Consider the following 27,032-nt stretch of genomic DNA (forward strand, 5'->3'; position numbering starts at 1 on the left):
GTGTAGAAATTAAAACCCCAAGAAGTGGAGTTGGGTCTGGAATATGGCATAATCCTGCCTACTTCCGGGTTTGACCCAGATGGATTTGCAGATGACCAGGGAGTTCCTGTGGAGCTGTCGGTTAAGTATTTGAATTATTCAAAGATGTAATTGCCTGAGAGTTTAACACAGTATTCTGGCTTTAACAATCAGTGCACCTCTTTCCAGTGAAGTGTAGTATTCACCAGGGTCAACCAGGCGAGGGCACAGCAGGAATGCTACTTCAGTGAAACTGACAGCTGGGAAGCCTTCACTAAATAACTGCAGCCCTGCCTAGGTGAGGGGGTGGTGCTTGCAACACTTCTTCTGAGAGTGTGCTTTCACTGATTGACAGGTGTTTTCCAACTTCTAGGATGTCAGTTTACCTGCCTTGGGCTTCACTCACTTTAATCTGCACTTTCCTGCTGTCAGCCTTCACTGCAGCATAGGAGCAGCTTATGCAGCTCTACCTTGCATCTCTGTTGGAGAGCAGCAGAAGCGACACCAGCGGCAGCACCAGCTGCCTTCTCCTCAGCCACAGGCTGCTCCATAGGTCAGCAGAGTTGGGCATTGACATCTAGCTTGAAGGAGGCAAAGCCACCAGCACAGGGTTTACAGGTAGAGGATCAGCCCTCTCAACATATGTGAGCACCAATGCCTCAGGAGCCTCAGGTTTTCGCAGGCCATTGCTGAAACCTGCAGCCTCCTGGAATAAGCCCTCCTTCACAGTGGACCAGCTGGACACACATTGCTAGTGGTCATCAAGGTGCTGATCAGATCGCTCAGATTGTACAGTAGGACCTCTAGGTAAGAGTGAGAGACCCGGGTGAGAGGGTGGGGTAGCCTTACCGTGCCTCCTTTCCATTCTTGTGGTTGCTGAAGCCTCAGGAATCGATGTACAATTCAGCCAATCTCACCTCTGGTGGGCCCCTTTAACTAGAAATCCATCCTTTGACAGATTTGGCGTATTATCTCGCCTGCCTCCTCCGATTGGTCGGGAAACACAGAAACAGGATGCCCATACTGCTGCTGAGTTAAAGAGCCATGGCAAAGCCAGCTGACAGCACAAACAGTTCCCCCACCCATTACTGGTTTCTCCATGGTGTTCGGGTCTGTTAAGATAAAATTCCATTTGTACGATTTGTGTGGACTAGTTGGTGGTGTTGGTGATGTTTGTGACTGATTTCTGCCGCATAGTGGTGCAGTCAACATTTAGTTGTGCTTTGCATTGTGTGATTTCTATCCTTCATTGGTGAAGTATGTATCTGGTCTTTGTTATCATCTGGTGGAATATGTATCCAATCGTTATTTATTGATGGACTGTGCATCTTATCCTTGACAGTCGGTAGTGGAAGGTGGTACCACCCTCCTTTCTAGTGACCTACGCATTGACCTAGGAGTGGAGCATCCATTCAGATTGGATTTTCTAATCTGTAGAGACATTCAGGGACATTTTGCATGGAATGGTTCCAAGATTGAATCCTTGGGAATCGAGTGCATTGATCACATACCCAATTCAGAACACTTCTGATTTTCAAGTCATTCATATGAGCCACTGGAAAATTGTGAACACCATGAATTGCTGACAATTGTGCCACCTTCGGAACATAGGAACAGAAGTATGCCATTCAGCTCCTCAAGACTGTTCCTCCATTCAATGACATCATGGTTGATCTGTATCTTAAATCTATCCACCTTCCTTGGCCACATATCCTTTTATATCCTTGTCTAACATATCAATCTCAGATTTAAAACTATAAATTGAGCTGCTATTTACTGCTTTTTGTGACAGAGTGTGCCATACTTCCATCACCCTTATGAACTTGTGTTTCATAACTTCTGTCCTGAATGGCCTGGCTCTGACTTTTAGGTAATGTTTCCTTGTCCTCTCCCACCAACAGAAAAAGTTTCTAACAATCTAAGCCATGGATTCTGTGGTATAAGGGTCTGGCGCATATAGGGTTAACATGAGACTGAGTAGGGTACTGCCCACACAGTGATGTAAGAGAACACATGGCCCACATCTATGGGTCAGTCTAATGTTGGACAGAGCCGTGTGCACAAGCAAGCATGGAGACGGCTCCTACTTTGAAACCTTTACTGCCTATATGTACATATTTAGAGTTAATAAATATATACATATTTATATTTTATATATTTATATATATACATATATTTATAAATATTAAATATATATAATATATAAATGTACATACATATAGCTAATAAATACATAGTTAACCAACTTAAGATTATGAGGGCTTCATTAAGACCTACTGAACAATATCCAACACCCTACAACAAATTCCTTTCAAATTAAAATTTTAATTATCAGGACTACCATTTCAGCAGGCCATGCCTGGTTTAGCTAGTGTTACCCACACAAGTATTGGCGGAATGCAAATATTAGTCTGTGATACCGACACAACTAAAGCTGAAGCAGAAGCAGCAGAAGATTTGTTAGTGCTGTTTTTTGAAGGGGCGGGGGGAGGGGGAGGGGGTGGTAGTTAAACTAATTTGGCAGAGGGGGGTGGGAACTGAGAAGGATTTCAGATAGGAGAGAAACAAAGCAGGTAATAATAGGAAGAAAAGTAGCAAGCAAAATTGGAAGTCAGCGGATACAAAGGCCAGGATCAAATTGGGTCAGAGTATGGAAAAATGTTAAGAAGGCTGAATTAAAGACACTTTGTCTGAATACACACAGGATTCACAGCAAGGTAGATGAACTGATGGCATGAATAGAAGTAAATGGACATGATCTAAGTGCCGTTATGGAGACATGGATGCAGGGTGACAAGGGCTGGGAACTGAATATTCAAGGGTATTCAACATTTAGGAAGGATAGGCAAAAAGGAAAAGGACATGGGGTAGTGCTGTTAGTAAAGGATGAGATCAGTACATTTGTGCGAGAGGATCATAGATTGGAAGATCAAGATGTAGAATCAGTTTGAGTGGAGCTAAGAAACAGCAAGGGGCAACAAACATTGGTGGGAGTTGTTTTTAGTCCACCAAACAGTAGTGGTAATGTAGGGCACAATATAAATCAGAAAAATTAGAAGTGCATGTAATATGGGCAATGCAGTAGTCATGGGGTACTTCAACTACCTATAGGCTGGGTAAACTTAACTATCATTAATGCTGTGGAGGATGAGTTGGTTTTCGAGAACAGTATGTTGAGGAACCAACTAGGGAACAGGCTATTTCTGATCTAGTATTATGTAATGAGAAAGGGAAGATTAAAAATCTCATTGTAAAGGAGCCTTTAGGGGAGAGTGACCATAATATGAAGGAATTTTACATTAAGTTTGAAAGAGATATCACTCAATCTGAAACTAGGGCCTTAAATCTAAACAAAGGAAACTACAAAGTTATGTTGGCTGTGATAGATTGGGAAACTATATTAAAATGTATGATGGTAGACGGCAATGACTAGCATTTAAGCAATTAATACATGATTTATAACGAATATACATTCCTAGAAGGGACAGAAACCCAACAGGAAAAGTGAAGCAACTGTGGCACACAAGAAAAGTTAAAGATTGCATTAGGTTAAAGGAAGAGGCTTATAAAGTGGCCAAAAAAGTAATAAGCCTGAGGATTGGGAGCATTTTAAAATTCAGCAAAAGAGGACCAAGAAACTGATAAAGAAAGAGAAAATAGAATATGAGAGTAAACTGGCTTCTATTATAGGCATGTAAAAAGGATAAGATTGGCAAAGAACAAAGTGGGTCCATTACAGGCAGAGACAGGAGAATTAGGAAAAAAAGTATTAGTAAAAAAAAAAGTAGTACTGGAGAAAACACTGGGATTGAAAGTTGATAAATCCCTTGGACCTGATGACCTTCATCCCAGAGTGTTGAAAGAGGCGGCTGTAGAGACAGTGAATGCATTGATGGTCATCTTGCAAAATTCTATTGATTCTGGAATGGTTCCTGCAGTTTGGAAGGTGGCAAATGTAACCTCACTATTTAAAAAAGGAGGGAAAAAGAAAACAGGGAACTACAGACCTGTTAGCCTGACATCAGTCATTGGGAAAATGCTAGAATCTATTTTAACGGATGTGATAACACTTAAAAAATAATGGTAGATTGGGCAGAGTCAACATGGATTTATGAAAGGGAAATCATGTTTGACAAACGTGTTGAAGATTTCGGAAAATGTCACTAGCAGAATAGATAAGGGGGAGCCAGTGGATGTGGTGCATTTGGATTTTCAGAAGGCTTTCATTAAGGTCCCATACAAGAGGTTATTAAGCAAAATTAGAGCACATGCAAAAGACAAGGCTAAAGCATTTGAAACCATCTTCAGCCAGAAGTGCTGATTGGATGATTCCTCTCGGCCTCCTCCTGAGGTCACCAGCATCACAAATGCCAGTCTTCAGCCAATTCGATTCATTCAATGTGTTATCAAGAAACAGCTGAAGGCACTGGATACTGCAAGGGCCATGGGCCCTGAAAATATTCTGGCAATAGTATTAAAGACTTGTGCTCCAGAACTTGCTATACCCCTAGCCAAGCTGTTCCAGTACAGCTACAACACTAGCATCTGCCCAGCTATGTGGAAAATTGCCCAGGTATGTCCTGTACACAAAAAGCAGGACAAATACAACCTGGCCAATTACTGCCACATCAGTCTACTCTTGATCATCAGTAAAGTGATGGAAGGGGTCATCAACAGTGCCATCAAGCACCACTTGCTTAGCAAAAACCTCACTGACGCTCAGTTTGGGTTCCACCAGGGCCACTCAGCTCCTGACTTCATTACAGCTTTGACTCAAACATGGACAAAAGAGCTGAACTCGAAAAGTGAGGTGAGAGTGACTGCCCTTGACATCAGACAGCATTTGACCGAGTGTGGCATCAAGGAGCCCTAGCAAAACTGAAGTCAATGGGAATCAGGGGGAAAACTCTCTACTGGTGGGAGCCACACCTGGCACAAAGGAAGATGTTTGTGGCTGTTGGAGGTCAGTTATCTCAGTCCCAGGACATCACTGCAGGAGTTCCTCAGGGTTGTGTTCTAGGCCCAACCATCTTCAGCTGCTTCATCAATGACCCTCATTCCAATATGAGGTCAGAAGTGGGGATGTTCACTAATGATCGCACAATGTTCAGCAGCATTTGCGACTCAAAGAAAAGTACAGCACAGGAACAGGCCCTTCGGCCCTCCAAGCCTGCACCAATCATATTGTCCGTCAACTAAAACATTTTGCACTTCTGGAAAGAACAAAGAAAAGTACAAAGAAAAAGTACAAAGAAAAGGACTCCTCAGATATTGAAGCATATTGAAGTCCATGCCCAAATTCAGCAAGACCTGGACAATATCCAGGCTTAGGCTGACAAGTAGCGAGTGCCAGGCAATGATCATCTCCAACAAGAGAGAATCTAACCATCACCCCTTGACATTCAATGGAATTACCATTGCTGAATCCCCCACTATCCACATTCTGGGGGTTACCATTGGCCAGAAACTGAATTGGACTAGCCATATAAATACTGTGGCTAAAACAGCAGGTCAGAGACTAGGAATCCTGCAGTGAATAACTCACCTCCTTACTCCCCAAAGCCTGCCCACCATCTACAAGGCACATCAGGAGTGTGATGGAATACTCCACACGTGCCTGGATGAGTGCAGGTCCAACAACACTCAAGAAGCTTGACATCATCCAGGACAAAGCAGCCTGCTTGATTGGCACCCCTTTCACAAACATTCACTCCCTCCACCTTCAATGCACAGTGGCAGCAGTGTGTACCATCTACAAGATGCACTGCAGGAAGTCACCAGGGCAACTTAGACAGCCCCTTCCAAACCCATGACTGCTGCCATCTAGAAGGACAAGGGCAGCAGACGAATGGGAACACCACCACCTGGAAGTTTCCCTCCAAGTCAATCACCGTCCTGACTTGGAAATATATCACCGTTCCTTTGCTGTCATTGGATCAAAATCCTGGAATTACCTCCCTAACAACACTGTGGGTGCACTTGCACCACATGGACTGCAGTGGTTCAAGAAGGCATCCCACCACCACCTTCTTAAGGACAATTAGGGATAGGCAATCAAGCTGACCTAGCCAGAGATGCCCAAATCCCATAAATGAAAAAAAAACATGGGATTGGAGATAATATATTAGCATAGATTGAAAATTAGTTAACAGACATAAACAGAGAGTAGGAATAAATAGGTCATTCGCAGGTTGGCAGGTTGTGACTAGTGGGATACCACAAGGATCATTATTTGAGCACTAGATATTCACAATCTATATCAATAATTTGGATGTGAGGATCATTATATTATTTCCAAATTTGTTGATGGCACAAAATGAGGTAGAAATGTGAGTTGTGAGTGGGTAAGGACATGGCAATGGATTATAACATGGAAAAATGTGAAGCTATCCATTTTGGTAGGGAAAACAGAAATGCAAATTATTTCTTAAATGGCGAGACATTGAGAAGTGTTGATGTTCAAAGGGACCTGGGTGTCGTTGTTCATGAGTTACTGAAAGCTAACATACAGGTGCAACAAGCAATTAGGAATGGCCTACTCTTGCTCTTACTTCCTATGTTCCTAAGCTCATAAGCAGAAGCCGAAATCCTAAAAACCTCAACCAAATAACATCATAGCTTTTTATATTCCAGGGAAAGCAAGCCTGGTTTTGCATCACCACACACCACCCCCACAACCGAACCCACGTCCCCCTCCGCCCCGCCCACATAATCTAATCTTTGGAACCCTGGTACCATTTTGGTGAATCTGCTCTATACTTTTTCTGAGGCCATTATATCCTTTCTAAGGTGCGGTGCCCAGAACTGTGCACAGTTCTCCAGAAGTGTTCTAACCATGACCTTCTGAAGCTGTACCAAAACTTTCACCTCTCCTTATATTCTAACCCTCTAGCTATAAACTTTAATATTCCATTAGCCTTTTTGTTTTGTACTCAACCACTATATTTTAGTGATCTCTGTATATGAACCCCAAAATCTCTTTGGATCTCTAATGCTCATAGCTTTTCGACGTTTAAATAATACTCGTATCTCTTCATCAAAATAGATGACCTCACACTTACTTGCCTTGAAACCCATCTGCCACATTTATACCCACTCACTTTATCTATTAAAGTCTCTTTGTTATTTGATGCCTGTCTACACTACTTACTTGGTGTCATTTGCAAACTTGGATGTATGGTTCTCTAGTTATCTAGTGTTATCTAGTCAACTTCCTTGCAATTCAAGTACATATCCATTATCCCTACTCTCCTATGGTCTACCTAATCACCTAACCAGATCAATAACATGCCAAGAATTCCATTAGATTTCATTTTAGCTAACAGTCTCTTATGCGGAACCTTATTAAATGCCTTCTGAAAATTCAGATAAACGACATCCATTGACATTCCCCTGCCTAATATTTTAATTATTTCCTCAAGAAATCCAATTTGTTTTGTTATACATGACTTACCCTTTGAAAATCTATGACAGCTTTCCCAAAGCCCCCTTCTTCCACTCTTGCTCACAATGAGCAAGACTGCTTGTCAGAAACAAAACCTTGTAAAAATTATGTATTTAGTGCTCATTGGGATACTGGGAAGAGGAAATGTGCTTCTCTTTCCCTTTCATCTAATGTCAAGTTTCTTAATTTGCTTAAGAATATGGCTCTGGTTTTAAGTTACCTCCCAAATACCTAAATGTGCAGATTGTGAAGTTGCTTGGTGTCAACATTTTCTTATGATGATAATATATAATGAGGTGGAAGTTCCTTTAGGCCAATTTCAGGGCCTGAAATGGGTAATATGAGCTCCAACTGGAGGTCTGAGGCTGACCTGAAACTGGTCCTTGGGGCTCATTAATATAATTAATAAGCTGCCAGTGTCTGTTGCACATCTACTAGGTGCTGGCCCATTATTAAAAAAAGCTCAATTTCAGACCATTTGCCTCATGGCAAAGGCCTGAAGGTAATTTCCAAAATGAAGTGAAGTGACAATAGTGCAGTGGTTGACCTTGAGCACTGTGGATTCATGGGAGCATACCTGCTCCTATTATCTCCACAGGAACAATCTTAAAAAGAAAATCTTTTGGTGGCAGCCTCTGCTTAGGCCACACCAGCCACTAAGAAATCCTAAACTTCTGCTCTGTGATCTCTAATTTGGTATGGGGTGAGGGGACTAAAATAGGTGCCAGGGCTCTCATTTACATATGTACTGTAGTATAATGGAGTATGTTAGATTAAGTCCCACAAAAGGTTAACTGTAATAGTCTGTGATGTCATAGAAGGATGTGACATATACTCATGTGATCTGAGAGCCTAAGAGAAAGCAGAATGGAAAGAAGCTAGTGTAAGGGAGTATTCTCATAACCGTAAATATGTTACAATAGAGTTATTGAAGCTCATAGTCTTTGGGAGTTATTGAAATTACTTCAATCCAACAACACAACAGTATATGGTGGCAAGTGGTAAAATGTTGGTGATAGAAAGATCTCTCCCTCTACCAGAGAATTTCGAGAAAGCTGCAGGCTTAAATCAGGCAGAAGCATGACCAAAGCGTACAGGCAATTTGCTCGATTTTGCACTGCATTGGGTCTTGCAGCAAAACCAGTCTGTGAGCAGGTCAGTACACTTTTGTACGCAATGGGTGACTGTGTGGAAAACATCCTGGTTACCCTAGGGATCAATGAGGGTAAAGGTACATATGCCGAAGTCATTGACGCATTGGAGAATATTTCAATCACCGCAAGATCAGCATCATGGAACACGCAAAGCTCAATAAATATATCCAGAGGCACGGGTAAAGCATCAACGCTTTTATTAATGATTTGTACCAATTAGCAGAAGACTGTAAGTATAGTCATCTGAAAGAGCAGATCATTCACTACACTATAGGTGTTGGAGTGGTGGATGATACTTATCAGATAATTTGCAGTCCCAAGAAGACGTGACTCTGGAGAAGGCGATTCAAATAAGTAGGCAAGCCGAGATCAGGAAGCAGAACCGATTGGTAGTCAGAGGAGAGTGAATCCCAAAGTATCAGATACAGTTGAATTTGTCAAAAAAGAGAAAATAGAGAGAAGGAGAGACATGTGGCATGAAAAGTAATTAATGGTGGCAGCCCAGACTAGCTGTTGCTAGTCTGGAAGAGAAAGGCATGGGCGCAGGAATTGCCCCACCAAAGATGTGCAATGCTACGGGTGAAAGAAGATGGGGCATTTTCAGGCAGTAGAAAAACAGGCAGAATAGTGAAAATGGAAAAGCTTTAAAAGGAATCAGAGTCCATGAAGTTAAAATTTCACAAGACATTGAGATACCTTCTTAGGAGATATTAAAGAATTAAGTGGGAACGGTTGGAGTGCAGAGATCCTGGTAGAAGGTCACAGGACACAGTTTAAATTAAATACTGAAGCAGCAGTTTCAATTCTTTCAGATGCTGAACCAGGCTTAAACAAGAAAGTTCTTCAACCATCCTACAAAAAGCTACACCAACCAAGAGGAACAAAGCTGAAAGTTCTGGGAGAATTAACAGCTACTTTAAAGCACAGAGAGAAAGTAATTACTGAAGTACTGAACGTAATACAAGATCATAGTTGTTCACTTTAATTAGAAAGGCATGTAAGGAATTGATTATGATTTGCAGATTCAAAGAAATAAAGGATGGCAAAGTTCAATCAGGAGACTTCAGAGCAGAAGTTATGAAGTTAATTGCAGGATTGGGAGAGCTAAAACCAGCATATCATAAAACTAAGTCCAGAAGTAAAACCAATATACTTACATACACCCAGACAGACTCCACATCCTTTACTTTCAAAAGGAAAGAAAGAGATCGACTCAGTGGTGGGGCAAGGAGTAATTTCACCCATAAAGGAGCCAATGAGTTGGTGCTCAGGGTTGGTACTGGTTGCAAAGCCAAATAGTTCTATAAGAATATGTGTCGGTCTCACTCAATTCAATAAAGCTGTGGAAAGAGAAATCCATTGAATGGTATCAGTAGAGTTTAGCTAAATTAGGGAAGAGCTCAATATTTTCTAAATTAGACACTAACAGCGGATTCTGGCAAATATCACTAGAAGAGGATTTTATGCTTCTCATAACTTTCATAAAACCATTTGGAAGATGCTGTTTTAACAGGTTACCCTTTGGAATAACAACAGCACCAGAAATCTTTCAAAGAACAATGTCAAATCCTTTAGAGGGTTTACATGGAATTGTTTGCCACATGGATGATGTAGTGATACATGAGCCCACTCGAGCTGAGCATGACATGAGAGTGAGAGAAGTGCTGAGAAGACCACAAGAGGCAGGATTGGCACTCAATAGTAAATGCAAGTTTTCACAGCCTACAATCAGGTTCTTGGTCAGATAGTGCAGCAGGAATAAAGGTTGATCCACTGAAGACCAGATTCATAAAAGAACTTCCAGCACCAAGGAACATCACAGAGTTACAAAGGTTCATGGGAATAATGAATCAAGTGGGAAAATTTCTAAACAGTCTTAACAGAGCTCAACAAACCACTATGCCAGTTATTGCCAAGACAATAAATGGTGTTAGGAAGAAACGTATCAGAAATCATTTGAAAAGATCAAGGAGAGGTTGTTGTCATCAGAGATATTAGCACATTATGATTTGGAATTGCCTACAATAATAATAATGGAGGTATCATCTACAGGATTGGGCGTGGTACTTTTTCAGGTTCAGAGGTGCAAAATGTAGATCATTTTATTATGGTCATTAACAGATACAGAGAAGGAATGTGCAGTAAGCAAAACTGAAGCATTAGCAGCCACATGGGCATGCAAGAAATTTGCTGACAACGTCTTAGGTCTTTACATTACAATAGAAACAGACCATAAACCTTTGGCCACACTATTGAATTTGAAAGAGCTTGCAGCAATGTCATCAAGAGTTCAAAGATTTAAATTTAGATTGATGAGCTTTGATACTCATACAGTATATGTTCAAGGGAAACCACAGAGCACAGCAGACACATTATCATGCATTGAAACAGAATCCAGAAAAATGCAATATTGAATTTGTGGAATAAGTCAAGGAGTTTGCTATTTTGACAGTGCACACATTACTGACAACTGCACAAGGATTGAGTTAGATCAAAGAGGCTCAAAAATCAGATGAGGAATGAAAGCAGATCAGAGAATTTTGTGTTATAGGATAGCCAACATGTATACCACATAGTCCTTCCTATCTTGAGACCAAGGCCGGAATTTTCCAGCCCCTCCCGCCACTAGGGTCATCCAGTCCAACTGAAAATCAATGGACTTTCTGGCTGAGCCGTCAAATCTCCTGTAGCGGGTCCTGTCATGGCAGGGCGAGAAAATTCTGGCCCATGTTTCAAGCAGAGAGCACATCTGATGGTTTACTGGTATACGATGATAGAATAGTAATCCCAAGAGCATTGAGACTTGAGATCTTACAACGCCTACGTTAATGTCACTTAGGTATTACCAATTGCAGCCAGAGCATGGTATTCAATTTGGTGGCCAGCTCTCTCAAAAATTGGAAGAAATGATATCCAAGTGTATCACATATGCAATTCACAGACAGGAGCCAAAAGAACCATCTAATAATTCAAATCCTGTTCAACAGCGTCCAGAGGGCCAATGAAATGGCCTTATTTCCTACAAATGAGAGGGGAATGAGGTACGGTAAATGAGTGAAGGCACCAAAATGCTTATCAGTTTAAGAGAAGGCAAGAATCTCAAAAAGGCTGGAGGAAGGAGAGAGAAGAGAGAACAAGAAGAGAACATGGAGAGAGAAAGAAAAATAACATTTACCTAAGAGAGCAAAAAGAGGCTACATTTCCTATGAGACTTCAAAACACTGAAATATTCAGAATGACTAGGAGACTGAAACTTTGGGAATAATTTCCCCCCCGCCGGGGGTGAAGTGCAGGAGTGGGCGTGTGCAGGCGCACCTCCGTTCGGTGCCCCTGAATGGAGCTGCGCTGCCATTTTACGTGGGTGGGCCAATTAAGGCCCGCCCAACATAGTGTCTGCCAGGAAGTGCTATGTGCTCCCTGTGCAGGTGGGTAGGGGGGGAATCCCTCGGCCGAGAGTGCGCTGTTTCGCACATGTGGGCAAAAGAGCGCCCTCATCTCCTTGAGACTAAGTGCTGCCTCAGAGAAATCGGCGCCAAATTTAAAAATGGTCAAGGAGCAGAAACAAAATTTCCCTGAGATGTCCTCTCATGTGACACTGTCACATGAGTTGGGACATGTCCATCGCTTTAAGTCTAACCTTTATTAAATTTTTTAAAACCCTCATGAAACCTTATCCCGCCCATGGATGAGGTTTCATGCTTTTTCTGAAGCCCACCAGGGCTCCCGGCTTGCCCGCCAACCTTAGGGTTGGATGGGCAGGTCCATTAATTAAGTCAATTACTTTTTAAATGGCCTCATTAGGACGTTGACAGGTTAGCAGGTGCACAGCTGATTCAGCTACGCCCCTGCCAACCTGAAAATGGAAGTTCCACCTGACGTCATCCTGCATCATTTTACACATCGGTGAGCGGGCCCTGCCCCCCCGCTCGCCGACCTAAAGATCCTGGCCTTTGGGTTTCCAGGAACATCAGAAAATGTTGATGTATGAACAGAGACTTTGGGGAAATGTAGTATAATGGAGTATGTTAGACTACGTCCCACAAAAGGCTAATTGTAATAGTTTGTGATGTCATTGAAGCAAGTGACATACACTCATGTGATCTGTGAGTCTAGGAGAAAACAGCATGGAAAGAGGCTAGTGTAAGGGAGTATTATAACTGTAAATATGTTATAATAAAGTTAGAGTGTTTGCAGTTGACAGTTTTCCAGAGGTATTGAAACTAAACCAACCCAACACAATAGCATATTTACCTGAACTTTGCATATTGATATCTAATTGTTTTTTTAATCCACTCCACAACTCCAGAGTACAAAATCCAAGAAACAATGATCAAATTTATAAAGATAATAGGGCATATGGCCCAAGGTTTTCCATTTATCGATTTTAATGGATGATAAACTGTAGGTAGCATGCCCGCAATTTCCCAATGCTTTTGGCCAACAGTTTTAAGCGTCTGTGAGTAGTGTGAACTCTGAAATTGCCCCCTCCTTTTAGTCACAAGATTTTCCTCATTGAATAACTGAAAAGCAGCATTACAAAAAGTATAGTGAAACATTTTAAACTATTATTAATAAATTAGTAATTAATTAAAATATTTACTTTTATTATGTTTATTTTAAAATAAACATAAAAAACATTGATGTTAATTCATTTTACTGTTGTAAGCAAAGGAAACAACATTACTTTACCTGTGCAAGCCATATATGAAATAGACTGTCTCATATAGACCATCATAAAATATGAGATAGAATTTTGGAATTTGCTGGTGTGGTACAAATAGCTAAGTACACCAGGGCATAACACTGCAATTTTATTCAGTTGTGTGCCATGCAGATCAACTGTGCCAGCTGAATACACAGCTAGATGCCAGTTTGCCTGTTCTCTATTGGACTTGCTTACTTACTACTGAGTCCAAAGTTATTACCTCCAATGTTTCAAATTTATACACATTGGTTTATTTCCAAAGCAAACAAAAAAATTAGCAATAATTTTTAGGTATATTCACCTGAGGCCTTTGTTTGTCTTCTTAATTTAGTTTGTTTGACAGAAGGTATGGAAAATGATATGCTTTACCAATGCCGTATATTGAAGGCAGCTTTTCTTTTAAATTACAAAATGCTGATGCTTTCTGATACCCAGAAAACAAATCATTTATTGTCTCTTTGCTCCTTCCACACCCTCATAGTGCATAATTGCACTCATGGCTCATCAAATGTACTAAAATGCCATATACCTATTTGGCAATGCTGGAGTACTCGCTATTCGTAACCTGACCATTTGGTGTTCAGCCTATCGACTTATGTTTGCTTCACACTCATACGGTTTGAGCTTAAATATGCCCCTGTGTTTTTCCCACTTACAGTAACATTTGTCGTATTTTTAGAATTGGAACATAACTACAAAAAAAAATTAAAAGTACCTGTTTGAGTCCAAAACATTTCTTCATCTCAAGTTTGTTGGCTAATTTCCTTACTAATTTGAAAAAAAAACTGTAACACCAATTACAGAATCTTTTTGAGCATTAAGAATTTTGAGTAACTCTTAAACGGAAGGGTGTGGGGGTGTTGGGGGGTGGGGGTGGAAGAGTGTTTATCAGAATGGGTCAGCATTTCAAATGACCTGTTTCCCAATATTTCAGATGTAGCTCAGGTAAAAAAAATTCAGCTTGATTCAGTGATGCTAGCTCTCATACATTTGGGCTAGAATGTTTCATTATTTATACCCTGTTGCAGGACTTAAGTATATAACTTAGGCTGATATCTCAGTGCAGTACTGAGAGAGTGCTGTATTGTCAGACTTCCCACTCATCCCTGACCTGTTCCTCATAAAATAGGGGGTGGGAAGGGAGGTAGACCTCCTGCCCTTAGGCCTATTAAGGTCCTTAACAGCCCAAATAAGTGACAATTAAGGGCCTCAATCCACCCCCACTAGCATAAAACACCGGGCAGTCACACACAAATGAGAGTAGAAGGCCGTTTTTGAAACAGCTTCTTTGAGAAGACAGGATGGGAGGATGGGGCCTCAACAATCAGGGGCGCATCAGTGCACCCTCCCCTCTCCCAAAATGTCACCCCCCCTATTCCTCCCTGCCTCGTCTCCAAAACCTGGCCACCCAACCCTTTCCCCCTCCCTAGGCTCCCCGATCCCTCCCCGCCCTAATAACCCAAGATTTATCGTTCTCCAGTCACTATGATCTTCATCCCAGTGCCTCCTTGCAGTCCTGGTAGCACCCCACTACTGAGGTCTGGTGCTGCTAGTCTGCTCGAGCTGCCAGCCAATTAGATTTTAAAAGTCGGTCTGTTTGGTGGGAGTGGAGTTGAGGCTGGGAAGTCCCCCACCTCCCCCCTGTAAAATCCAGCCCATGGACTTTTTTGATGAAGTGTAGAGAGTTGTTCAGATGTCTCAGCCAACACTTTTCCCTAAACCAACACTATCAAAAACAGATCAACTGGCCATTCATTCATGTGCTATTTGTGGGAGCTCGCTGTGTACAAAGTGGCTACCATGGCTGACACTCAGGAGTAATCTATTGACTGTGAGGCACTTTTGGGCATCCTGAGGAAGTGGAAGGGGCTATATAAATGCAAGATATTTATTTATTTAAGACAAAACCTGTTTCAGATAGATCAGTGCCATCACCCTGATGTCCTTATCCATCCCTTTTATTTTCTTTCTTAATTCTTTAAAATATTAAAAATGAAACAAAACAACTAGCTCTAGAAATTAGACTGGATGATAAACCTATACAAATATTTAAAATATTCTTATGAAAATAGATTTATGGTACTTCTAAAATAGCAGATGCATTGAACATTTTTATGCTATTTTTGCACAGTGTAATTTACAAGTCTTTAATCTGTTGGGCAGTTATAAGCACTCACACCATTACATATAATATGCTAATATGGCTGAAGAGCCAGGACAGCCTATCCAGAAATTCTTTAAAATGAGCTGTAAATATTAATTTAGCCAACCCTACACTAGCAGGTAAAGTGGTGCTTAATGTACCATACCCTGTAAAGCTTTGGTAATGTTGTTACTAGAATTCAGACTGGCATCAGTGACAGGAAAACTAGAACCACTGTATATTATATCATTTAGAATTAAATGTGTACAATGAATGCATTGTACCTAGTCAAAATAAACTTGCAATGATTTAACTATTAACATTTTTGTGAACTTAAGCTCACCTGTGGTTTCGACCCTACAGCTGGAGTCATCACAGGGAGACAGGTGCAAACAGAAAAAGCTCTTGTGGAAATGTAAACTTACATGTTTTTATTCTCATATTCCCTCTGTTGACAGTTCCAGTGGAGCCTGTGGCACAGGAGCTGAGGTAAGGAAGCTTTGGTTCATATATCCTCCATTGACATTTGACATAATCAGAGTTATTGATTGATTGCTTTGATACATTGTGGGATTTTAATAATTTGATTGCAAAGCTTCCGAAATATAGCTCCTATGACTTAACTAATAAATTACAGGCAATACAGAGAATGTACGGGTAAACAGTGGAGCTCATTAAAAATGGCACCCGCACTTTCATCAAATGATCATTACTATTCCAGGGCAAGAAGGGTTTGAGTAATACTCCTCTATTTCTGAATACATAGAATAATGTTAAATATTAGATAATAAATCATGGAACAGTCTTTTTAAAGGTTTAACTGCCTTAAGTCACAAAAAAACTTTGGCCGAATATTCACCCAGTCAAGATGACTCAAGGGCTCTTTAAAAATGGCGGGTGGTCCTGATTCTGGGATTCCTGACCCCATTCCTAAGGTTTTCAGGAGTGTCTTTTAAGGGTGCGGACTTGTCCAGGTCATGAGGCCACACCCCGCACTCCTGGCCTTGCTGTCTTCATTGCAGAGATTGATGTGCCCTAGTCTTCCGCAATTTTCATGGAGTCAGGCTAGTTTTTCAGAGAGTTGTGATTCATGGCCCCTCAGAGGTACCATGAGCCCTAGTTTGCATGAGGGAACCATTTGAAAGGTAAGTTCAAAAGGCCCTCCTCATACCCCCCATGCAAGGTAAGCCCCTACTAACCCCTATGGCCTCTCATGCTGTCTATGCCAAGATATGCCTCCCCACCCACTCCCATGGTTATTCATCCCCCCCATGCCAATGTTTGTCTCCCCCTTCACTCGCTATGGCCTCTCATGCCCCTATTACTAATACATGCCTCCCCACCCACCCACCTTATCCCTAAGCCAAGGTATACCCCAAAAAACTCCTATGGTCCACATGCCCCCCATTCCAAGGTATGTCCTCCACCCACCCCCTATGGTCATGACCACCATGCCAAAATATGCCCTCCAAACAACCCTTTAAAGCCCCTCATGCTGCATGCCAAAGTCTGCATGCCCCCCAAACAACCACTATGGCCCCTCATACCCCCATGCCAAGATAACCCCCCCCAAACAACCCCTATGGCCCCTTATGCCCCCATGTCAAGCTATTCTCCCAAATAAACCCCATGCCCCCTCATGCACCCCATGCCAAACTATGGCACTTCCATGTCCATATATCCATTATACGCTGTACATCAATAAATGTTTCAGTCATCCAGACCCTTTAGGTATCAATAGCTGGAACCTCAAGCACTTGAAGCCTCTTTATCCTGTGTAAATAAACATTGTGAAATTGACAGCATAAATCAGAGAGCCAGAGCTGTCAATCAGGCAATGTTTCCCCTGGAGCTCAGGTGTATCAACAGGCTAATGGGTTTCTGGGCTCTCAGCCAAGCTTCATTATGTATTATTGGCTGAGAGCCCAGACCTTCATTACAGTGCTAAAATATCTGAGCACCATAGGAGTGGGTGGGGGGCATACTTTGACATAGGGCACATAGGGTCCATAGGGGTTATTTTGGGGCATAGCTTGGCATGGGGCATGAGGGGTCATAGGGGATTGGCGGGGGGCATGAGGTGGCATGAATGGGAAGTGTGTGGTTTGGGGTGAGGAGGGGTGAGGGCTGGAGGGCCCTTGTGTTTTTATTTTAATTGGGATGAAGTTCCACAGCAACGAACTGCGTCTTTTAAACAGCAAAGCTTTTTCACCCGGATCAGTTGGCCCAACCGCAGCCCACACTCACTCTCCCCAAAATGAAAATCCCATCCTTGCAGGAACTTGCTCCACAGGTAGGTGGGCCAAGCCTGGAATTTTCCCAATGCCCACTACCTGCCTCGAGGATAATCATCTGGCCCATTGTTAGTGTTTCTGCTTCCAAGACTGTAGGTCCGAGTTCCAAATATTTGGACAATACTCCTGTACCAATGATAATGGACAAGAAGACGACTAGCAAAGATTTAATATGGGTCGATTTCAAGATTTTAAACAGTGCAACCATTAAATATCCTTCTCTGTCTGAAGATAATAAAATATCCTCTTCATGTATAATACCACTGGAAAAGTTGTGATGGTAGGATGGCAATTCATCAACAACATATAGATTGGCACATTTTTATCACAAGTCTACAGTTGATAGCACAACAAAATCTTGCAGAAAGCAGTTGCATTCTGAGCTCTACTAGTAAATGCTATGCCCCAAAATGGTGCTGAAATATGCAAACCAAAGCTTGATACCAGGGTCTGTGCTGATCTAATTGAATGCAAGGGAGACGAGAAAGTTTGACATACTCACCCTGAGCAAAGGAGGAAAATTTAACTTAAGCTTTCACTTATAGCCACTGTCCAATGGTTCTGGTTGGAGTGCCTGTGTTCGTGTGCATGGTATTGGTGAGAGAGGAGATTGGGCTTAGCTTTGGTATCCTCACGGTCAAAAGCCATTTAACATTCACTGTGCGGGCTCAGATATCAACTAGAGCAAGGCGCTGGAGGAAGGCTGACATCTGTGGAGCTGTACCTCAGCAAGCAACGGAAAGCTAAAGCAGGCACAGTATATAACAGCCAGCTGAGCAGGTACCGCCAGTTTTACACCACCATTGAAGTTGAATGTTCCAACCCTAAATTTTAAAAAGTGTGTGTGATGGATTTTTTTAAAGAAAAAATGCAATCTTTTTGTTAAAATATACCTTAATCTAACATTTCCCATGAGATTGTTGTGGACACTTAAGAAATATTACAAGTATTTTATCAATATTATTTTCAAAACAATGTCAAATTACACCATGAATGACATGACAATATAATTGTCTGAAGTAGTTCTGTCCGCACTAATACCTGAATAGTGGCACTTGGGAAGAAAAAATCTGAGAAATAAACACTTGTAGACGCGTCTAGGTGAGTCTATCCCTAATTTTTAATGATAGACAATAAATAGTCACATAATTTGCATATGTTTAATTATAATTAAATAGAATTATTTTTATGACAACTTACAATTTAACTTTCCCCTGTATTTTTCTGTTCCCTCCATGAGGTTTTTGGCTGGCTGGCTGGCAGGGTTGCGACCCATCGCCCTATCACCACAATTACACATGCTCATGCTCATGTACTCACACATGTACGCACACACAAATTCCAACAAGAGTCACCAGACAGTGGCTAAGATGGAGATCATGGGCGCAATCAGTTGTCTCACCACAAATTAGACTATACTGGGCAGCCCAACCTGCCTCTGGACTGGAAGAAGTTAGATTGGGAGATGGTGTAACGTATCAATTCGCAGGAGGGATGTATCCAGTGTGGCAGCAGCCTAGATTACTTTTATGGAATTTGGAGGAATACTACTGCCCTATCTGGTTGCATAGAACTAAATGAGTACGACCCTTTGTGCTCCAATTTAGCTGGACCATCAATTGATACTAAGTGGATGTTGCATGGTGCATGCTCTACCCAGTTAAGTGTTAAAACATCATTGGGTCCTATTCGTATCATAGGATCCAATTTACATACCTAAATTAGCTTCAGGCAGCTGCCTGGGCTAACTGTTCTCAGAAACCTGTCAAAATTCCAGTGGCTACAGTGATGACAGGCATTATGACCAGATGAGAAGAGGTAAACTGGCTCCCCTTTATTCAACTCCCTTGGTTGGTCATGACAAAGGTTTAACGTTCTTTTTTACGAAGATATGTCTTTTCCAAATCAGAATGTCTTTCACTATTTAAGCTGTGAGCAATAAGGAGCCAATCAAACAAGGTTTTCTTGAGTCAAAGAAACAGCAAATTTATTAACCATTAAACCCAAGAAAAATAATAGGAACATGACATCAAGCATTCAGCCCTCATGCAATCATCTGGGCCCACACACACACGCAGACACACACACATGTATCAGGAATAAGAGGAGTTAGAGCCCAATAAAAAAGGTAAAAGTATATATGGTTAAGTGTCCTTTGATTGTCCTTCTGGTGTAGATTTTAAATGCTGCAGCTGATTTAGGTTAGCTGACTTCTTGGATATGGTAAGATGTAGAAGATGTTGCAATTGTTACGAGATCTCGGTTCACTGGTCAGTTTCTGGTGGAGTTGACTTCTCAAACTGGGCAACGCGTTTATCCCAAAAGATACAGAGAGGGACAGAGAGCAACCCTCAGCTTGTTTCCTCTGCTGAAGACCTAACACCTAAAGTCCTTGACATTACCTGTGTCACTTACAATCTCTCTCAAGTGACTGGCAGTCTTGCCTTGAAATACTTCACTTATTGTGTATTTCCAAGACTTTTTTGGGTGGGTTTGTCTGTGACAGCTATTGTTTCCAGTATTATGCATTTTTAATGTCTCTTCCATAGACGTTATGAGTTTCAATGGGTTCCTGGATTATAGGAAATGTCTCTCTCTTCACACTCCCTTGAGGGTGATTTGTTGGTTTTTCACTTTCATTTCGGAATGTGGCCTTGCATTTTAAGCAGTTTGCTCTGTCTTAGTTAAAATTGCAAAATTTCCAGTCAGTTGAAAGTTGAAAAATCATATTTTCAAAAATAAAGGTGCATAGCTTCATAACTCAGGAATAGAGCAGTGAGTTCTGCTTTGTCAGGTGGGAGGCCTGAAAATCTCCCTCCTAAGCTTCCTGTGAAACAAACCTGCTGTATTGAGAGAATGGACTGGTTTTCTGGTTGTAGAATTATGTGGGTTTATTGGATTAGTCACCATGAGATGAGTGAAAGCAGCCTGGAGATGGCTCTCCCTCTGATATCTCTCTATTGAGAAGAGCTTGGTCTCTGTTTATTGCTGCCAACATCAGTGTGCCTAGGACTGGGAAATGGACACAATGGAGATTTATTTTAGCTATCCCAAGCATTCACAAATTCATGTGTTGTTGCTCCAATATGTAGTATCATGGAAGTGTGTTCAATTCATTATTTCATTGAATGGACGGTACCTTATGTGCATTGCTGTTCATTCAAAACATTCAGAAAGTTTGCATCCTGAACGTGAGCACCTGATGATCAGAAGAGCAGTGATTTAAAGAAATGACTGTTGGAAATTTGCAAACTGCAACTGGAGAAGGGTTCCTAAAAGTAGGAATTCATTTTTTTTATTCTTTTGATGGGATGTGGGAATCAGTGGCAAGGCCAGCATGTATTGCCCATCCCCAATAGCCCTTGAAAAGGTGTTGGTAAGCTGGCTTCTTGAGCTGCTGCAGTCCATCTGGTGTAGGTATACACAGTTCTGTTAGGAAGGGTGTTGCAAGTTTATGATCCAATGACGGTGAAGGAATGAGAGTATAGTTCCAATTCAGGATGGTAATTTAATTTACAAAAGAAGCAAAAGTGATGTGAGAAGAACTTTTCATGCAGCGAGTGGTTAAGGTATGGAAAGCACTGCAAGGGAGTGTGGTTGAGGCAGGTTCAATGGAGACATTCAAGAGGGAATTAGACTGTTATTTGAAAAGGAAGAATGTGCATCGTTATAGCGAGAAGGTGGGAGATTGGCAGCAAGTTAATTGCACATTCGGAGAGCTGGTACGGAACACAGTGGACCGAATGGCCTTCTTCTCCACTGTAAAAATTCTGTGATTCTGTGTGTGGCTTGGAAGGGAACACGCGGTGGTGGTGTTCCCTATACATCGGCTTCCTTTGTTCTTCTAGGTGATAGAGGTCACAGGTTAAGAAGATGCTGTTAAGGAGCCTTGGCAAGTAGCTGCAGTGCATCTTGTGTATGGTACACACTGCTGCCACCGCCATTGGTGGTGGAGGGAGTGAATATTTAAAGTGGTGGATGGGGTGCCAATCAAGCAGACTGCTTTGTCCTTGTTAGTGTTGAGCCTCGTGAATGTTGTTGGAGCTGCACTCATCCAGGCAAATGGAGAGTATTTCATCACATGACTGTTTTGGCAATGGTGGACAGGTTTTGGGGAGTCAGGAGGTGAGTTACATGCCACAGGATTCCCAGCCGCTGACCTGTTGTTTTAGTCACAGTATCTATACAGTTGGTCCAGTTAAGTTTCTGGTCAATGATTACCCCCAGGAAGTTGTAGGGGGAGGATTCAATGATGGTAATTCTGCTGAATTTCAAGGGGAAATAGTTAAATTGCCTCTTGATGGAGATCACAGAATTACAGAATATTTACAGTGTAGAAGGAGGCCAATTGGCCCATCGAGTCTGCACGGGGTCTCTGAAAGAGCATACTACCTAGTCCCATTCCCTTGCTTTAGAGATGGTCATTGCCTTGCATTTTTGTGGCCTGAATGTTCCTTGTTGCTTATCAGCCCAAGCTTGAATGTTGTCCAGGTCTTGCTGCATGTGAGCACAGATTGCTTCAGTATCTGAGGAGTCGTGAATGGAATGGAATATGGTGCAATTATCAGTGAACATCCCTATAGCTGATGAAGGACTGCAACAATAGCCCCCATGTGTGAAAATAGGCTTTCTGCTCAGAGATCTTCAAACTCCGCAACTGCTTGGAAAAGTCCACCACAACTCCTTTCTGACTCCAACAACTTTTTAGATTTCCTCCAGCAACACACTAATTGCACTAAATGAGCAGCAGAAAAAAAAAATCAGAAGCACTCTACCTGAAATTCCCATGTTGATACCTTTAAGTAGCGCTTATAGGGAGTCCCTCATACAGATGAACACATGCTTCGCTGTGAGTGCTTAACAGAGGTTGTTAATAGGACCTGTGAGATCCAGAATGACAGGGCAAACACTGAATGCTGCCAAGGTCTCCCCACAGTGTATGCTTCCACACATTTGCAGCACATGGTCACCAGTGCCCTTCCAAGCATTGTGCAATGAGCAAGCTGCACTGGAAGTGGCAGGAAGCAAACTGGCCACCATTTTTGGGACTCCAGGCTCTCTTAGCATTGAGACCAGCTATAGAACCCAATTATGCGACTTAAAAATCTCATGGTGCTATTTGAAGACGAGCAAGAGTTTTTCTTCAAGTCCAGTTCAATGTTTCTCCTTTGACTATCCCCATCAAAAAGCAAAGTGTTGATTCCTGCCAATGTTATTTATGTGGAAACTGCTTTCAGTAATCCCTTTTAATCACTGTGCTTGAAAGTAATTCATTGTATGTGACGAAATTCCAAATGATCCTGAGACAGGGCTGGTGCAAAAGTGCACTGTAGGCTAATCTTAGTCTGAAGCTGCACATTTCTCATCCAGATTCCAACCCAGGCCGGCTGAGAAATATGCAATGCAGCCATTCCTGGAGGCCTTCAGTTCAGTGCAGGACCTCAGAATCACAGAATTTTTACAGCACAGAATGAGGCCATTTGGCCTCTCATGTCTGCGACAGCTCTCTAAATGAGCAATTCAGCTCGTGCCATTCTCCCTCTTTCTCCCCATAACCTTGCACATTCTTCCTCTGGAATGCCTCGATTGAACTTGCCTCCATTACTGTCTTGGGTAGCGCATTCCAGGTCTTAACCATTCACAGCATGAAAAAGTTTATTTTCATGTCTCTATTGCGAATGACCTTAAATCTGTGTCCTCTCATTTTTGATTCTTCCACAGGTGGGAACAGTTTTTCCCTATCTACTTTGTCCAAACCCCTCATGATTTTGAATACCTTTATCATTTCTCTCCTCAGCCATCTTTTCTCCAAGGAAAACAGTCCTAACTTCTCCAATCTATCCTCATGGCTGAAGTTCCTCATCCCTGGAACCATTCTGATCAATCTTTTCTGCACTCTGGTCTCTAAATCTTTCCTAAAGTGCAATACCTAGACTCGGCGCAATACTCCAGTTGAGGCCGAACCAGTGTTTTATACAAGTTTAACATATTCTCCTCGCTCTTGTACACTATGCCATTATCAATAAAGCCTAGGATATTGTATGCTTTATTAACTGCTTGAGCAGCAGCTGGCGTGACTGTGGTGCATGCATGAGGTTGAGAGCTTCATGGATAGCACGTTTATAGATGTGGTCACCCCGCAGCTTAAGGGTATGCAGGGAGATGGGGAATGGCTGACTCCCAGACATACGAAAATACAGCCGGGGGAACTGAAGCCACGCCCCCTTTTTAAGGCACTGGCTGCCGTATACTGGTAAGTTTAAAGGTCCCGGCCACTTTGACAGGAGAGAAGGTAAGTTTGTAAGGTAAGTGGGTGGGGGATGTGTTGGGGGTGGATCAGAGGAGTTGTGAAGGTTGTAAGGAGTTGAAAGTGTCGGGTATGGTGTTTGGGGGTGGGGGGTAGTTGAGTGGTCTGGTCTGGGGGGTAAGTCGGGTGATGGGGGTGGGGGGGTGGATAAGTCAGGTGGTCAGGAGGGTAGTCGGGGGGTGTTGGGGACGGCAGTTTGACAAGGTGCAGCAATACTGTTGGTCTCTTTTTTTCTGCTCACTGCTTCACCATTTTTTATTTATACTGACACTTATTCTGTATTTGAATTGTTGATCTTCCTGATTCATTTCTCTGACCTGGTGAAACTTCTGTCAATGCCTTTGCATAAAGCTATATCAGGATAAAATTATAAATTGTTCCCGTTGTATTTTCAAAAAGTTACAGAAAGAAACAACTTATCTGCCAGATTTTATCATAGTTTGGTTGGCGACCTTTGATCTTTAAAGGATATGAGTCAGTTGCGGTGCCATGCTGTGCATTGGCTGTTTGTTTGGCATGCGTCTCCTGCACAGGTTGGAGTAGTCTGTACATTTTAAAGGTTAGAACTAATTTATGTTACTGTGCCTCTGAGCTTTCTGTACAAAGTTAAGCCCCATCTCTTCTTCCTGTTCTTCAGCAGTAAAAATGCAAACAAGCTTACTGACTGTGTCTGGCAATATTCCATCCTGTGTCTGCTCAAACTGTGATCCAGGATGGAGTCAGAGGCCACATGATTGTAGCCAGGCAAAACTAAGTTGGAGCAAATTGATAACTCAGTGATGCCTATGGACCAGGGGCAATTAATGGTATAGGGGGTATAGTATAACTGGGCTATTTTATGAGCCCAGTAGGAAAATCAAGGCCAGTACAAGCCCTGAAACTGTAAGATGTGCTCCTGGCAGGATACCCTCCAGGGAGTGACCACTTGAAAATTACACGTATATTATGAATCCAAATTCTTAATATCGGTAAACTCTTAAAAAACAGAAACCTTTAGACTTCTAAGCCTGCTACAGTTCTTGCAAGTGTCAAGTAGTTTATTTATACCAATCTTTCCTAATTGTCTACTTCTCTTTCATAACTGCTTAAATTCATATCCTCACCATTTGACTGAATAGCAATCGTGTCCATGGATCTTGTCTTGTTTACTGTATAAGACTCCGGTGTACAGTATCATGTGCTTTTCTGTAGCCCAAAATAATGGAGCAAAGAGCACTGCGCCACAGGGGGATGGTGTGTGCAGCCAAAAACAGCTATTTCTCCACTGTTCCTGCTTGCCTTCCATTGAAGGTAAGGGTAGATTGGGAAAACCCCAAAAGATATTTCCCCCAGAATTTAATGCTGTATTTAGCTCCATGCTTCACCCTGATATAAAGCAATGATTTTATTCATACCACTTCTTCAACTGTAAACTTAAGAAAGTCATGGACACATTTGGTAAATTGACAAGGCAAAGAGAGAAAAGGAGATGATAGCAGCTGTTTCTATAAAACATCTGTAGCTGAAACCAAATGAAATCACCTTTCCATGCACAATATAAGGCTCCTCTTATTCCATTTCTCCCATCGTTGGTATCAGCCACATTCACACAACCCGAGTGAGTGAGAAAGATTATTTCTCTTGTAGATTTGGCTTGATATTTTAGTTTAGCTGTATGGTCTGTGCCAAGTCCTTTCATCAACAAATGCATCATTGCAAAAGAGTCTTTTGTTTGGCTGCCAGTCACATCCCATGTCTCTGCTGCCTTTCCACTAACAATGACAATGCATCACGTGAATTCTGCTAACATTTCTGAGGAAAATGAAAGAATATATTCCAGCAGCTTTAAGAGCTGATTATTTCCTGGGATGGTAAATGTTTTCTGCAGTTAGGCGTAAAAAATGCACAATAGATCATAATTCACCATTTTCTATCTCTCATAACAGAAACCGCACTAAGAAACACCAGAAAGGAGAAACACTGGATTTAATGGGCTGGATGTTCATCCTCAAGGAAGTTGGGAAAATTCCTGGCTCAGCATGACCACCTCAGGAGAAAGTGCCCGGCAAAGATGTTTGAGGGCGGAGTGGGGGAGGGGTGAGGGGTGATTGGGAGAGTGGCATGCTGCAGTTAGGCCAAACAACCCATGGAAAAGTTCAGGAGCAGCCACAGGGGCTGCTGAGTGTGGAGGCGGGCAGTTTAAAAGGCTCGCCTCAGTGCTGTGGAACCTCATCCCTGTTAAATTAAAAACAGAAAGGACCTCCAACCCTCAGCCCTCACCCCCTCTCCCTCCACACACTACCCATGCCACATCATAACGCCTATTCATTCCCTATGGCCTCTCATGCCCCCATGCCAAGGTATGCCCCCATCCACCCTGTATGGTCCCTCATTCCCCCAAGCCAAGCTTTACCTTCAAACAACCTCTTTGGCTCCTCATGACCCTCATGTCATGGTATGCCACCTGCCCTCTCTCTATGTCCCCTCATGTATCCATGCCAAGCTATGAAACTTCCATGCTAATTCGCCCACTATACACTGTATAGAAGCAATAACCTCTATTGTGACAGTAGGATGTGTAAAAAAAAAGCTTTAAAAAAAAGTTGTTTCTTTAAAAAAAGACTCCTTTTTCTACAAACCAACAAAAGTGTCAGTCATCCAGATCCTTTAAAGTATCAAAATCAGAAACTACTTGAAGACCCTTAACCTTATGTAAATGAACATTGTGAAATTGACAACATCAATCAGAGAGCCAAAGCTGTCAAGTAATATTTTGTATCAGGCTCATGTGTTTTAGTACTCTAATGGATGTCTGGGTTCTCAGCCAAGAATACATCATGAGGTTCAGGACTGAGAATCCAGAAATCCATTAGCCTGTTGAAACACCTGAGCCCTGGGAAAAACATTGCTTGATGGACAGCTCTGGCTCTCTGATCTATGCTGTCAGTTTCATAATGTTTATTTACACAAGGTTAAGAGCTTTCCAGT

General features: G+C 42.0%; 1 protein-coding gene across 1 annotated transcript in view; it reads left to right on the forward strand.

The window, feature by feature from the left end:
- The window catches only part of st18 (ST18 C2H2C-type zinc finger transcription factor), a 412,589-nt gene that overhangs the window by 252,492 nt on the left and 133,065 nt on the right, over positions 1-27,032 (forward strand). Inside the window, exon 5 of the mRNA XM_078540528.1 lies at positions 15,923-15,953. Within this exon, the coding sequence (XP_078396654.1) occupies positions 15,923-15,953 (31 nt within the window). The remainder of the gene's footprint in view (positions 1-15,922; positions 15,954-27,032) is intronic.

Source organism: Cetorhinus maximus, chromosome 4, assembly GCF_964194155.1.
Source record: "Cetorhinus maximus chromosome 4, sCetMax3.hap1.1, whole genome shotgun sequence".
Lineage (NCBI taxonomy): Eukaryota > Metazoa > Chordata > Chondrichthyes > Lamniformes > Cetorhinidae > Cetorhinus > Cetorhinus maximus.